Raw genomic sequence first — 17,293 nt, 5'->3', positions numbered from 1 at the left:
AATTAAAACAGCTATTAAACAAGATATCATTAAGATTTCTAGCTTTGGAGTTTGTCAAAATTTAGATTTTTAAGTTGTAAAAATTTATTTTTAATAATAAGTTTAATTGATTTTTGCTTTAACAAGATATTTCAAACATTAGCTAAAGTTAATGTACACAAGTGTAAATGAAATTAACTGTTTAAATAATTTGCATAAGCGTACTAAGTGAATAGTTTCATATAAAATTATATATAATTTTTAGAAGTTAACTTTTTGTTTAAACTTTTACGCATTTATTCAACCCTTATGATGATTTTTAAAATCATAATACAAATGGAAGAGTATGGTATAAAGTTTAAACATTTAGCTTAATAATAAGTATCATGTTTTATGTGATTAAATTATAGCTTTTTATTACAATTAATCAGTTGGTTTAAGTTATTATTAAAAGAGCGACAAAACCTGTCGAATAAAGTGCTATAATTAAAAAAAAGAGCAATCAAGTATATAAAATTGTACCAAAATGTAAACAAGTCAAAAGAATAATGCAGTGCCCGCACCGCTTATCTTTCATATTATGACGTCACAACTAGCTGCAAATGGTTTGTGAAGAATCGTAGTGGAGAGAAGTGGTGCAGGAGAATGTGGAGAGATCGTAGCTGTGTGAGGATACGGAGGGGATGCTGTGAATTTCCGAAGAATCAGAAATCGAAGAGGGAGTCTGACCCGAGAAGTTGTTGACCTGAAAGTGTTAAAATTTTATTTAGACAATTATTAACATGTTTAACGCCATTTTTATAAACCTATAACCTGTAAAATTAACGGTTTATAACCATAGTAGTTTTTTTTTGTATTTTTGAAAATATAATAATTATAAAACTAAGAAATACAACTAAACCAGTCAAAAAATTAATAAAATACTTTTTATTTTAAACACAACGGGTAATTTTGACGGTTTTCATAACTTTTTACTGAATTGATTTAATAAATTTATATATTTGATAAAATTTTTTAAATATTTTGGTCAAATACTTTTGGTAATAAAACCGAACTTAAATTCACCACCCTATGGAAAAACATTTATTTCAAATAAAGATTAGTTTTACCAATAAAAAAATAAAATCGTGGATTTTTAGAAACATTTTGTTATTTTACTTAAATATTTTTTATAAATTTTAGTTTAACAAGACGCGAAAAAATAAAGTTTTCCTTTAATTCTATTAACTATGCAATAAATAAACTGTTAAAAAACTAGTTAATTCAGTAAAAAATTATTTTAACTATCTGATAATACTGTTTAGTGAAAACTTTAACCACATATAATAAAACAGTCAGTTACAAATATTAAAAATAAAACACAGACATTTTTGCCAGTTAAAGTATTTTATTTGCTACTTTAATCTTCAAAAATTTTTGTCAACTAAGTTTTGATCAAAATATATATTGTATAAAGTTTATTTGATCTCCTTTTTACAATGCTCAGATCTTTAACTTTTTCTTCAGCAATTTTTATTTACTTAAACTATTTTAATTGGTCTAATATTTAAAAATATATCACAACAAAATTTACTAGTTGCTGAAAAGGGGGTTTTTCAATTTCGCTCTGCAACGCGAAATCACTCAGCGCCTTCCAGGCCGGTTGCTGTGGATGGTTGTAATTTGATTGGTCCACGTTGATGTCTGTGGACTGGTTAGAAGTTTGTCCTGGACCGTTGACATTTTGGTCTGTAGCTTTTGTTCCATCGTTTAAGTTGGACGCTTCTTTCTAAAAATCAAGTAGAAACTATATTCAGAGTAATCATATTCATACGTATAAACTTTACAGTTTGTGCTATAAAAAACTTTTCGAAAAATAAGCATAAATAACCTTCTCTTCGAACCAAAATAAAATTACCAACAAAGCTTATCGAAACTCATGCAATTAAAAAAAGTTTATAAACTACATAAAAAAAACTGCTTAACTTCGAAATTAAACTTAAAATGAAAAAAAGGAGCATCGACTTTTGAAATGCTATGCCTTTTGTTTTTTTTTCAGTTATTTTGCTGATAAGCGCAAGTATACAGCAAAATACGTCATCGTCTACAATGGGAAATGCAAGTGATAAAATTAAATTCGTTTATTATAGTAATTTAATAATTGTTGTACTGCTGTGAATACCCAAAAGCTTTCTGACGTGGTTTCCTAATTTTTTATGCGTTTCTACCAATGTAAATAAATTAATATAACATCAGACTCATATAATCAATCTTATATAAATACCAAACCGAGTACAATGCTTGTGAATTGTAAATAATTCAATAGCTAAAGTTGTAAAAAAACGTATAGTTCAGCAAGCTACATATATAACATTTTATTAAGTGTATCCTTCTAAATACAAGTTTTTTATCGAAAAGAGAAAAATTTACAGGAATTAAATTAATTTGTCTATAATAAAATGTTACTCATTTTTTCAAACCATATACAATACTATCTACAATTTATCACATTAGACCAAGTAAAGTTTAAACCAAACTTGTGAAAGGAAAGTTGTTTTTATCAAAACTTAAGTGAAAGCAGTTTTCGCTGACAAGTTACTTGAGTTAAAGATGCACAACACACTTCACTTATCAGATAATTTTTTCAAAACAAACCGAATAGCCAGATTGCATGTGATGAGTTTAAGTTAATAATTGATAACATGTCTCTTTTTGTTTGCAAACTCATGCAAGAAAGGTTCAGAAAAGCGAATAGGTCAAGCGTGGCTTGTCACTAATCCAAAAAGAAACTCAGCATCTCAGATGCTCCACATTGATCGATGCCATCATAAATATTTAAACAGATTTAATTGCAACCCTTCTCAACCTGCGGCGCAAACAAGGAACAAGAGCAGTCTCGGTTATTTAATCGTTGTGACGTAACAGAATGTATATTTTTAGCAATTTTTTTTTTTAATACGATTCAATTGAAAATAAAAGAACTACTTCCGTAGGTTTGTTTTCTCTTTAAAATATAAACTATTCTAAAGCACATAACTATTTTTTTGTTAATGATATAAACTTAGATGCAAAAAATATATGCAGAAGTAACTTGAGATGCGATCTCAACTAAACTTTTTGAATATTTTTAATTGAAGAAACTTTTTCTTCAATTTTTTTTTGATTTCTTTTAAACTCTTTAAGTTTTTTTTTTTTCGTATTCTTAATAAAACTATGTTGTCTTTAGTTAAAGAACTGTCTTTAAGTTGTTTTATTTTAAACCCACCGCCTATTTTATAATATTACTTATGTAGGAAATTTTTACCTATAATAAATCTGTCTGTGATATACATTGATATTTTAAGTATACGCAGAAATTTAAAACACATTTTAAAAAAATTAAAAGAATTGACTTTTTTTCTACCGATATAAAAACCAACATGATTGTCGAATAATTATTTTTGTGCCACAACGCTTCCATAGCAACAACTTCCCTGAGGAGCGTCTTTAAGATATGGCAACCATCGTCATGGTAACGCATATTAATGCTATTTATCATAATAACGTTATTAATCACTATTTTTATGATTTTTAAATACTAACTAATTTTTAGAAAAATTCAAATGATATTTGTTATTTTGTCTACTTTGTAAACTTTTCACAATTGCATTTAAAGACCAACGAAATATTTTTCTGAACTTAAACTTAATTTTAAGTACAAAAATTTGATCTATGAGTTTTAAAAAGGTTTAATGTGTGTGATTTATAAAGCGGTGATTGGTTTTTCTAGTTTGTATACTTTACAAGTTATCTACTTAGAACAAAGTTGTATTTACACACTTTAATTTGATAAACTGAAACTTTTTTAATTAAAACAAGCTTTCGACTCGATAACCGAAATTCTTCGTACACCAGGTCCTAGGACCAAATCTTTTTAGCGTTTTTTGTCGTTATGTAAGCTAATACCATACTTTAAAGCTAAAGTTATCTTTTTTTTTAAACATTAGAAAAATACTAACAAAGCCGATTATACAACAAGTTATTATACGTTATAAGTTATTATACGTTCCCTAATACTATACGGTAAGATTAAACAAATATGTATACGTAAAAAATAACTTTACATATTTGTTAAACGTTTAGATGAAAAAAAATATAATTTTATAATAATAAGGTACTTTAAAATCTAATTTAATTATATATTGACCAGGAACAATAAACTGTATCCGATCGGTGTTTGACTCGGTAACCGGAACGTTATTTCGTTACCAGATATTAGAACCATATATTATTATTTCGTTACCATATATTATTTTAAGCGTTTTATTTATTGCGGTTCAATAAAAGGTTTTATGTACATTTAAAAGTTACACAAGCTAGTTTAAAACTATTTTGTAACCCTTAAGCTTATTTACTCAATTGAAAACACTTTTAGTGTATTTAGTTGAATTATTATTTTTGTTTTATATTTAGTTTTTCTGTTTATAATCTACTACAGTAATTAATATAAAATGTTTATTAAGCACAAATATTATTAGATCATAGATAATCAGTAATTTTAAGATAAAAGTGTCATAAAGAAAGCCACCTTAAACAGTGCATCTCTGTGAAATACATTTGGTTATGACGTCATAAGACTCAGGTGTTGAGAATAGATCAGTGGCATGCAGATTGCTTGAAATGTATCGCCAACATGCAAGAGTATTGTCAAGGGCAGTGGTCGGCATCAAGTTGTGTGAAAATTTGTTACATTTTTGACTGACTTTTACCATTTCAATAAACGTTTACAAGCGCACGACAGCTTTATATTATGTATAGGTTAAAACGATTGTAAAATTCGAACTTGAAGTTTGAAGTATAGTTTCCTAAATTAAAGTTTAAAGGTTAAATGAGTATTTTTATTCAAACCATGTTGAAATAAGCAAATATATTACTATCTTTGTGTACATAATAAAAATTTGCGCAGTTTATTATAACAAAACAAAGAATTTTTTTTGTTTTGAAGCAAATAATTTTCAATTACTTAGTGTTAGCTGTCGTTATTTTAAATCTAATACAACATTTTAAAATAAAAATTTTTAAACTATAAATATTGTTTTACTTTATATAGTCAATAAGGTTTTAAAACATTCGTAAGTACTGAACCTGAAAATCAATTCCTTAAAAAAAATGTAGCTCAAATTAAGTGAAACATACATCTGCTTGATTAGTAGAAACAATCGTAATATTTTTTATTGTTCCATAAACAACTGTGTACTTTAAAGATGTGTTCAAGTTCGTTTTAATATAAATTTATTTATTGTTAAACATTAACTTTCAATGTGTTGTGTACATTATATAAAATAAGTAGATAAAAAAATTATATAACATTACTTTGGTTTGCAGGTAAGGCAGGAATATTTAATATGCCTGTTGTTTTTCGGATTAAAAATAAAAACGCTTATATGGTACAATTACTTGTATAAATAATTTTGGCTGATTTTACTAAAACAAGTTTATACATTTCAAAATACTGAACTACACTTTTAATCAACTTTCTTAAAGTATATGAAAAAAAAGTCTTTAAGTAGTTCAAAAAAAAATCATGATAATGTTCAACAATAAGAACAATAATGTTATTTTTTTCAATACATTTTTTAAGATAAATATTTTTTTTTCAAATAAGTTTAACTATTTTTCAAGTTAAGTGTTTTGTAAAGAGTAAAATATCTTTTTGCAAAAAAAAATATAAATTAATATCTATAAAATTTTACAGTTTTAAGTATATAAAACATTCCTTACAACTTTGTTTTCAAATAATCATCAAGCCAACCTGCTGCTTTTGTTGCCTGCAATCCTGCTGCCTTCCTCCTTCGCCGTTCCTCATCTTCTGCTCCTGCTGCTGCCTCATAGCGATCTTCTTGTCCTTGCACCGCTTGTTCTGGAACCACACCCTGATGACTCTTTGAGGAAGTCCCGTCATCGTGGTCAGCTGCTCCTTCATGATGGCGTCGGGTCTGCAGTTGTTCTCGTAGAAGGTGTGCAGCACCGTCAGCTGCTTCTCGTTCAGCACCGTCCTCTGTCTCGTCGTCTTCCCCTTGTTCTTGTTCGATCTTGCTGAGTCTCCTGGTTCCTTGCTGATGTGTCCTCCCCTGTTAATGCAACCTGAGTGCTCTGAGTTTATTTTTTGTCCTGGCATTAATTGGCCCGTGTAAGCATCTGCAAAATTTTTCTAATTAAAACTAAGAAGACTTGAAAACAATACAAAAACTACAATTTGTTATAATTTATAACTTTTATGTTTTTAGGTCAATTAAAAACTTGATTTACTAAGTTAAAAATAAAACAACTTAAAAATCATAAACAATAATAGCTATTAGACCGCCGTTTAAAAGATGTGAAAAATATTTTTAACTGCATATTAATTCATCGATGTCGATAGTTATTATCAAATATTTAATTTAAAAAAACCATATTCATAAAAGTTTGTTAGATCTTTTTTTTTATTACGTCAAGATAGCGTATGTCGGTAAAAGCATGTTTTTGCTGTCATCAAAATCAAGTCGAAACTTATATAATCTTTTTAACATAAAATTATAACAATGATAAGTTTTTTTTTTTTATTTTAATGTTATAATTCTTGTAATAAAATTCTATAAGAAATTCAATAAATTGTTTTTTGAAACAAAACGGTCATAAAGTTTTGGTATTTTTTTAAACATAAAGCTAAAAAATTAACCGTTTGTATAGGTTTGTTAAAATTAATGTAAAATCCTGATAAAGCCAATTATTTTAGCTGCAGCGGTTTATCACTCAAATCATTTTTTCTGCTAATCTTCAGCCTTAGCAGGTGACTGTATAAGCTGCGACTTGACTTTTTGTTGTTTAATACTTTAGTTGCGGGTTTAAAAGAAAAATTTAACTGTCGTACTTAAGATGATTTCAAACTTTGACAAGTGGAGTCACTTCATAAAACATTCAGTTTTTTGTCATGAATATTTAAAGATAAGCTGTCAGGTGTGAACAGCTTTTGTTTGTTCACACTTTATTTACACTGCATTATAACAAGTCCATTGATTTCAGGTATTGGATAAACTTGTGTTTTTTGTTTTTAATTTATAGTTTTACATAAGTTGAGCTTTCAACTTCTAGCTGGATTATAAAACATTAGAATACTTTAGTCTATATACTATTCTTTAAGTAAAAAAAATCATAAATAAAAAAAAACCTTTATGTGTTGGTTTTGTTTTTCAAATGAACTAAAGTAATCAATGTAGTTTGCATCTTTATAAGTTTCAAGTAAAATATAACTTGTATAGGTTTATAAACCAAACTCTGAGGAAAAGTCTTTCAATTTTTTAAACTATTTTGTCTGAAATTAATTAGTTTCATTTATTCAGTGTTTTTTTTTTGCAAACTCTATGATTAACAAAACTGCCGACAACTTTTCTCAGCAAAGAAAAGTTTTATATAAAATACAGCTAAAATTTACAAATGCATGGGCGCGAACAAAAACTGAAAATTAACACAAACAACAGCAACTATAACATAAAAGAGCCAACTCTTTTTAACATAAAAGCGCTTCATAACTAACAAAAGGGTATTATGATGAAATCTCAAAAAATATTGACTTTCTTGCACAAAATCTGATTACAAAGTGCGAAGGTCGAGTTATGCGAAGTTAAGTAACACGGATTATCCAATTATCGCACAGTAGCTGGCGGTAGTGCAGATTTTTATGTATGAGTGATTTCTATTTGAACTTGATTAGAACCTTATGCATTAGAGGTCAATCACTGGTTAAAACGATAATTTCTGGTACTAAAGTTGGGTGCAGCATCACTTTATAACTTAAATTGTTTGTGTAGATTTCAATATCTACAAACTGCTAAAATCTTTTCAGTAGCATGATTTTATGCATCAACTTAAGATACGAGGTTACAATAAACTGCTTTTTAAATACGGTATCAAATTATTATGTTCCTTAATTGTAGAAAAAATATTGTGTTTTAGCTGAACTAGATGATGTTTGATATTTTTAAGTAAGTATAAATTAATTCGCATTTTATATGTTTTAAGTAATTAATAAACAACTGAAATTAACTTCAAATACTAAACTATGACTAAAAGTTTAACTAAAGAAATAAAATATTTTACGTTTACAGAGTTAGAAATATAATAAAAATGTGTTTAAGCTGCTTAAAAAGTTTTTAGTCTACGTTTACAGTTTTGAATTTTTTTTGTCTAAATAATAAAAAAACTGCATCAGGCGAATTCTTAAATACATCAACTAAAACTAGATTTGAAAAAGTACCAAATGACTTACCAATAATACTGTTGTCATCTGTTGAATTGTTGAAAATTCTTTCGTAATCTTTTATGCAGTAGATGCTTCCATCTTCGTTACACACGAATGAATCTCCTGGTATCAGCTGATTGTGACAAGCGTAACATCTGTTAAGTAGTAAGAAATTATATTGACAATTTCAAGTCATCAGTGCTGAACTGTATAAGAGTGAGTATAAGATGATACAAATTGTCTACATATAAACAATATATTTTTAAATAACACGGTGATAAATACTTTAGCCAGTATCTTTCAAACTAACTTTATTTACTTAGTATTAAGTTTAAATGATAGATTGTATATGTTGTTAAGATATAAATTAATGTTTTTATCACCTCTAATTTACTTAGATCATTTTTTTTTAACATTTCTAAATTTAAAACAAGTATTCTTATAATGCTCACTTACATAAAATAAGGGCAAGCTATAAAATGCCAAATCAGATATTATTTTAACAGTTCTCACTAACCTAAAACACTGAACGTGGTACTTTTTATCTCTTACAGACATCATCAAATCCCCTTTGATCAGTCCAAGTTTGCACTTTGCGCATCTTGGCGCAAACAAGCTGAAATAAATAATTAATTTTTAAGTAATAAGTGTATATATAACTTGCTGTTGATCAGTTTCAAAACGTTTTATAAAAAAAATTATATAAAACAGTTATATTTGCAATAAAAAACAATTTTCAACTTTTAAATGAAACGTATAAAACTAAAACATTTTGTAAATTGATACTTTGATTACTGCTTGCTAGGCTTAAGAAGGAAATATTTATTTGATATTTAAAACGTTTTATGATTAGGTTTAATTAATTTTACTTAATGTATTTCTAACTATCTTTTCTTATTACATCTTAATCAATATTAGAAGTATCGTTTTGTAAATGGCTTAATGGATTTTTTATTAGCTTTATAACTACTTAACTGCAAATACTTTACTTTGGATATTGTTTTAAAAACTTCTTTAAAAACACAGTTTTTTGTTGAGTTTATACTCTTAGCGCTCCATAAATTTTTTTTTAACTTTTTTATGTATAAGTTTAGTTTTATTCGTTTGTTACTGCTTTTTGTATTTTTAAGTTTATTAGTTTTACGCTAAGACTGTCCAAACATTATTTTCTGAATATTGAGAAAAATACTAGCGGTTGAACTTATGTACACGAAACATGTCTGCATGTTTAAGTATATCGCGACAATACACGAATATGCGCTGCTCAAACTTCCTGACAATGAGCTCCCGTAGGATTTCTTTGCTGCATCAAATGACGACATTTTTACTGCACCCGTGACGTTTTGTCACTTTATCTATTTTGCTGTGTAAATACGCTTGTAATTAAAAATGAAAGTGTCGCAGTCCGGATTGAAAGCATGAAATCAATCATACTTATGTCAGCTGAACCGCATTACAACTTGGCAGCTGACCTCAACAGCTATTATGACGTCATAACGAGATTTGTCTTTAAGCTTTATATAAGGAATTTATTTAATAATTAATCAAAAGTCCATTTGTTCTGGACTGAAAAATAAAACCGTTTAGAATTAAAACTGAACTCTTCAGCCATGTGTTGATCCTTTAACTCAGTAAATTGAAGTCAAGCGCCAAATTTGAAACAGAATTTCTATATTTTAAGACATGCATCTTTTTTTATGTTAAGTTTATCGATAGCTTAAATATTATTTATGTAAACAATTCAAAGTTCGGTTGAATGAGAAAGTACGATGTGTAGAAACAGTGATAAGTAAGCAAAGTTATTTGCAGTCGATAACATGTGTCGACTGTCTCGACTCAAGCAGACAAAAACCGCAATTTCTTGTACTTTATGTTGTTATTACAATCCTGTTACTTCGCGGCATCTAACTATGTTTTCTGATTTTTTTAGTTTTTAAATAAGTTTTACAAAAAAATAAAAAGAACTCATTCGATTCTAATTCAGTTTAGAAAGTTGTGTATTAGAATCTGAGAAAATTAACAGAAAACTTTTATGTAGTTCCTCACTTAAACTTTTTTTAAACACTAATGTACATTTTCTTGATAATTTAAAAAAAAAAGCATCAAGTTTTTGTATGATATTTAATTCTGCCTTTGTATATATTCATTTTACTTTAAAGAATTTATCGAGAAACTACCACATACATAACCAATTTTATACAGGTAAATTTTTAAGTGAAATTTTCTAATATGATTGGCACTTTATAGTCCTATAATTTATCTTTAAAACTGATAAGATTTTGTTTAAAGCTCACTGTACGAACAATTCACGAAACGGAAAGACGAAAATATTTTTACTAAATTCGGCACTAATATGCTTAATGACTATTTTTTTGGTGAAAATAAACGTAGTTGACAGTTTTTGTGATTTTAGTAGAAACATGAAGTTACGTGTTTTGAACAGCTGACCGGTATTAAACATTATTTATATTTACACACGCATATAGTAATAGAATTTATCAGCAAACAGTTTGAATTTGAAATATGTACTTTTGTGCTTTTTTTTTTAATTTTATTGTAAAAATGACATACAGATTCCAGTATTTTAATGAGCACTACATGAGTTACTTAATTTAAATTAATATCAGAAATTTTTGATAAATAAGAGGTAAGAACTTAATAAAAAAAATTTTTCACCAAATAACTCTAATAAACATAAATAAATTAAGAAAAAATATGCAACAAGGCTTACAAATTATCGAGTTGTCCTCACATGTAAATATTAACGTATTGATTGCGACATAAAAAAAATATTTTCTCGAAAAACGTCGCAAACTTGAACTTACTGAACAGACATGACGTCATTTCGGAGTGACGTCACTTGAATTTTCGATGGCTGCCTACTGAGTTGCAAATAAAAAGACAGTTAATGTCTGTTTAAAGTGCTAATAACAATAGAATGATTAATTTCTTTAAACTTGTAAATATACATGCTTATTAATTATTTTAAAAAGTATCATTTTACAAAAAAAACAGTTAATTAGATGGTTTTTTTATTTCTTGAGTCGAGTTTTGGAGGAGAAATGTTCATTTAACTTTTTGTTTACTCTATATCTAGTCAACGTCAACGAAATTATATTATGATAAAATTGTTAACAAGTTAGATTGGTTTAAGCCTATAAAACTATAACTAAAAACACTAACGTACTTTTTTAAGCTCCTAAATAAACTTTATAGCTCAAAGCAACATTCAATTTGATTAGTAGACAATATACAAGAAAAATGAAAAAGTAAAACTGCATAAGTACTTACTAAACAAGTAAAAACTTCAACTATTTAATCATATAGTTGAAATCTCGAACCGTTTTAATTAACTATTAATAAATGTAATTTGTTCTTTATTATAACTGTGTTTATGGTTTATCTTGGCTTCATACAAACAACGACAACTGTAAGCTACATTATAGCAGCACCTTAAAAGCACAAGTAGTCACAAGTTAATTAAAAAACCTTAACGCAAACTTTTTGTGTGAGATGCAAGTTCTTTAAGGTTCTTAAGGGACTTAAATCAAATAAAAACTTTTCTGACAATCCATACTCGACTCGTTCTACTTCATGGCTGGTGTCGACGAGTTGTCGTCTGCATTGATTATGACGTCATACGATGAGATATAAAGCGATAACTTAATACATATCAACGTCGCTTTACAACACTACAAATTGTAATTTGATCGTACAATTTCCTTATAAAATTTATTAATTACTTCCATTAACAGTTTCTGATTTTTCTATATAGATATATTTTTCTCTTTAACTGTCTGCAGCAAAACACTACAATAAGTCTTTCAAAGGTCGGCAAGCAGCAATTGAGATAGAGACAAGCCTCAATTCGACGTCGCAAGTTGCTTGTCGGCCGACGTCAGGTTCGTGTGTGAGATCGGAACTTTTTAATAGCTCCTCCCCAATTTGTAGCGAGGTTGCCTAGCAACAACCGGCGTTTACTAGTGATTGACACATTCCACTGAGCGCACTCGAGTTTTGTATTCTGTTGTTACGTCACATTAGCAGTTTAAGCTGACTGAATAGTGAAAATTCTAACACACCATGGTTTACATGTCATGCATAGGCGAGCGTAAATGAACTTGTTAAGAATAAATAGCTGAAAATAAGACTTAGAAAAAAGTCATGAGTTTGAATTGTACGGCAATATTTAAAATCAAATTAAACTGAAACACGTCTGAAAAAGTTTTATTTGTAACTTAAATTTTCAATTTTTAACTGTTTTTGTAAAGACGTAAAATGTTAATAATAATTATTTCCGGAAGTGAAAAAAACACTGATCTTTTTAAGGTCATAGTTGTGGAGTTTGTGATATATCAGAAGATCGTAATTAGAAAAGAATGTTTAAGAAATTTTCCCTTGTTTGAAGTTATATAATATTGATGAGTGTGCCGACAGAGGGACACAACAAAACAGACAATTTTCTGTCACACAACAGCTTTGCATGCAGAGAAGTGCGAGTGAATTGAAAATAAGAATTTAAAATGATGGATTTATTTTTATAACTTTTTTGTCACACAAGTATCGAATTTCTTTTATATTGAAAAAATGCTTTTAGTGTTAATATTCAAAGTAAAACACACTTAATCATGCGTAATTGCTGAAAAATAGGAATCGAGACTTTTGGGACATTTTGAAGTTGTTATCATATGTACGTTTAAAATTCGTAGAGTTATATAATGGTGAACGCTTTATTTAATTTTTAATAAAGTTGTGAAATTTTTTTAATTAAATAGGTTTTTACGACTATGTTTAGCTGACTCTAAGTTTTTATCACACTCATTAAACTGTACTTCCTTACCATACTTAACAGTAAAATATGGACTCCTTAGATTTTTAATAATCAAAGAACTTTCGTGCCTAAAATTAAAACAATTTAAATAGCATAAAATATTCAATTTTTGTACAATATAGGTTTTATCTTTAAAATTTCGAAAAAAACTAAGTCAAAAAGTTTAGTTCAACTCAAAAGCTGTCAACTGTTGTAAGATTCAGTAACTTATATTTAGAACTGGCAATTTGGTTTGTATGTTATAGTTAAACTTAGCGTAGATAGTTTTTGATAGCTGAACAATTTAAGAATTTTAAGCTTTTAGTTTTGTTTTTTTTTTTTAAATAATGATTAATTATATTTTTATAATTACGTACAACTAATTCACTTGTATTAAACGAACTGTTAATTATTCAAATCAATTCGTTTTATTCTAAATTTTTATAACTACATAAGTTTTACGATAAAAATATAGTTAAAAGCAAACACTGCATGTATCAAAACGAAAAACAATTTTCTTAATATTTAATATAAATGACTTTCCAAAGCTTAAAAGGCATAAATAATTCATTTAGCAAAATGATAAGATGAATATTTTTGAGTTTATTAGTTAAAATTGTGAATTCTTGCATCGCATGTTAAATTGATTATTTATTATTGCACTAAAGCATAAGCATGAAAAATTAATAATAATTTAAAAACTGTTATAACCTACTGATTTAAGAGTTTTGCTTTGCATAATTTCTATGTATATGCGAATTTTAAGTATGAAGTTTTGAAATCATTAGTAAAATAGCATAACTGTTCTTTATAAAAAAAAAGATAAATTAAAAAAAAAAATTAAAGTTAAGTTTTAGCATATATTGACTATTTTTAAAACAATATTTCATTTAATCAACATAAGCTTAAAAACAATTATTATAAAACATTCTACAACTATATTTCTAAACAATATTGTTTATCGTTTGCTTTAGAGTTTTCAGTTTTGAAAAATGAAAATTTTAAAAGTATTTTGTTTTAAAAGAAAAACACTATTTAGTTTTGTTTTGTTTTCATGCAGTTTGATTTCTTTCTCTAAACTTTTTCAATTTAACAAAACAATTTGAAAAATTCCCAAACATATACCACACACTGTAGTTTTACCGTTTTTACTTTATTTATTTGACATGTGAGTTAATCAAACCGACAGTTTATTAGGTCAAGTAACAAAATAAACTCGACAAGTAGAGAAATTTACTTTTGTTTTTCAAAGCATCGAATTAACTGCATAAACTGAAGAGGTGTTTTCAATTAACAGTGCCAAAACTAAAATGTTCGTAAGTTTTGCCGAACATACTTTAACCGACAATGTATTACTTGCGTTTTTAAAATAATTTAATTGCTTATGGAGCATATTAATTTTATCAATATATATTTTTTTCTGTAGCGTCGAAAGCATAACGGCAAAGTTAATAAAATTGATAGTAAAAAATAAATTTTATTTTGTCTTTAAAACTTTTAAAAATTTATTTAACACAAAGAACTTAAAAGTTTTTTTTTAAATTTCAATAAATTTTGTTTTAAATAAACTACTTTAACTTTTAACTCGATATAATGCTTAGCAGTTTTCAAATAAATTTATTGACATGTTTATGTTGTGTGTTTTAAACTACTGTAGGTTTAATTTTTCTAGTGTTTTACTCTTCTAAGCTTTAAATCTATTATGTTACAGAAAACAAACAAACTGAAAGTAGTCGTTTTTGCAGTAAGGTTTGTTGTCCCTAACGAAGCAGGTCTTCATATCAGCCAGGTTGCAACCACATGCGGCGCACTTGAGACATTTTGAATGCCAGTCGACCCCATGTGAGGTGCTGATGTAGGGACCGTAGATCAAGTGACCACAACCCATGCAAGTTCTGATACCAAGTCCTAAAAATAATTTCATTATAAACTCTACTGTTAGAATTATAAAAACAGGAGTTTGAACATTAATATATTTTTTTAATGTTTTCTTTTTGATGAAACTGATTCGATAAGTTGAATTCATTAAATATATTATTTTGACATACTGAAGAGGTTTTTTTTTGTGATTGTGTTTTTTTTTTTAAATAAAAACTTAAAAAGTTTTGCATACTATTAAACATTTTCACAACAATATTATAAACTATCTATTAGTTTAAGTGCGCTTTTTCATTAACTTTATCAAAACTCAGGAGAATTGACCACCGAAATAAATTTTTAAATCACCTCTTTACAACTCATATAAGGTCAACCGCCGAGTTAAATTGCTGTTCTCTTTTATAGAAAAGCATAATCTAAATGTTTTAAAACTCACCTTCTCCAGTAGTTGCAAGGTATTAACTACTTAATTAACTGCATTTTTTTTCTTTTTAACATTTTTTTAACATTTTACTTGTAACTACAAAATTTTAAAATCAGACACCCACCAATTTTTTTCCATGTCGGTCAAGTTATCTTGACTTAACTCGACTAATTGTTTTAGACTAGTTAAAAATAGCTCTTTTAAGTTTTGAAATCTTATATTGTGAACGCTTTAATTTAATTAATGTTTGTTACTGTATACTTAAGTGCTATGAGATAATTAAAATAAATATTGTGGTCTCAGAAAATGTAAAACTTACCTATTTTTATCGTTTGTTATACTGATAATTTCAAGAACGGGTCAAATATGCTTAAAGGGACACTTTAGCACAAAGGGACATATTTCTCAACGAAGAGACTTTTTCACGATTTAACATTTTTCACGAGGGTTACTAATGCACGACAGTACAAAAACTATAAAAATTAAAAACATTAAAAAAAAATAATAATAAAAGTTAGTAAAATAACAGAAAATTAAATAAAATAAAGTTACTGACCGAGGGTAAGGGTTAGGGGTAGCAGTGATAGTAAAACAAAAAAGAGTATTTTAAAAATAAAAAAAAAGGTTAGAACAAAATCACAAAAAAAAATTGATTCAAAAATCAAAATGAAAATAAAAATACCGACCGAGGGTAAGGGTTAGAGCTAACAGTGATAGTAAATATCAAAACATTATACAAATGAAAAATAGAAACTAATAAAACAAAGTTAAAATCCTTGATTTTAAACCCTTGCAAAAGTGTGTTCTTGCAAAACTTTCTTCGTGCGAAGCTGTCCTTTCGTGCTTATTTGACAACTAGCCGATAATTTCAATGTTATTTTTGTTTAGATGTAACTTAGTTTTAAAAACAATCAAATTTGTTGGTTCATTGCGGCTGAAACTAATGTTTCGATTTAAAAAATAATTAAATTGAAGAAATTAAATGTTTTTTTTATCTTTTAGACCCGTATCTCAATAAGTTCTGTCCTCTAGTTGAACTCCAAAATTTTTATTAAAAACTAACAAAATAAAATGTTCTTGTTAAACACATTAAAAAATACTAGTATATAAAAACTAGATACCTCAATTTAAAAAACAAAATTAGTAAGTTTAAGGACCTAAGTATAAGTACAGTTTACATTTTTAATTTTTAATGACCTTAATAAAGTATTTTAAAACGTGCTAAAACTAAAAAGTAGAAAAGAAATACTTTTAAATTATCAATATTCACCTCTTTTACTTTGTTTCGAGTTGTCAGTATTTTTAGGAAATTTTCCTTTTATCACAGTATGACTTGACCTACTCGACATCCCCTGACTTGAAACTTGTCCCTCTGTCTCGCTTCCGGTGTTTTCCCCTTTTTGGTACCCAGGTGAGAAGTAGCCCTGGGAACTACTGCCTACCGAGCAGTCGTCAAAATTATTCCAATCAAAGGTGTCCTGACTTTCCGGTGGTCTCTGACAATCCGGAAGGTCTCCTGACAATTGGACGGCCTGCTGAGAGGCTGTCATCTGATATTAGATGACGCAGGTTGGGTGAAATTTGATCAAAGTTCAAATTTACTTACGACTTAGTACTGTTATAAGCTGAAAAAAGACGACATGAAACTAGCAGTCTACTTAAGAGCTTTAAAAATAAATTATGATACCATAACGTTTTATCTATTGTGTTGGTCTCTTTGTGGTAGCAAAAAAATGTATGTAACATTTGTTATGTCTTAGATATTATTTCTAAGCAGTTTATTTTCAGAGTTATAAAAAACTCACAGCTTTAAAATTATGAGCTGTTTAGATAACCTTTTTCCAAAAAACTTATACAACAGCTAAGTAATAGTTGAATCACTTTCTTTTACTTTACTCGAAAAGCATATAGTGTTTCTTTATACAATGTTTTAAAATAAAATATATAAATTTCATTTCAGAAACAT

At 27.5% G+C, this 17,293-nt stretch overlaps 1 protein-coding gene across 1 annotated transcript; it reads right to left on the bottom strand.

Annotated features, from left to right (window-relative positions):
• Window positions 1–571: 571 nt before the first annotated feature.
• Window positions 572–16,877, bottom strand: LOC145836812 (insulin gene enhancer protein isl-1-like). Its single transcript, XM_082944585.1, has 7 exons — window positions 16,598–16,877; window positions 14,750–14,933; window positions 8,733–8,831; window positions 8,243–8,370; window positions 5,750–6,135; window positions 1,553–1,747; window positions 572–724 (listed from the first exon to the last, which is right to left on the bottom strand). Exons 1-7 carry the CDS (start codon window positions 16,875–16,877, stop codon window positions 572–574), a joined length of 1,425 nt encoding a protein of 474 aa, XP_082800711.1.
• Between the last annotated feature and the right edge of the window lie 416 nt (window positions 16,878–17,293).

This window comes from Thalia democratica, chromosome 5, assembly GCF_965202585.1.
Source record: "Thalia democratica chromosome 5, ktThaDemo2.hap1.1, whole genome shotgun sequence".
Classification (NCBI taxonomy): Eukaryota; Metazoa; Chordata; class Thaliacea; order Salpida; family Salpidae; genus Thalia; species Thalia democratica.
Note: the sequence above shows the minus strand (reverse complement) of the source record. Positions and strands in the feature narration are given on the sequence as shown.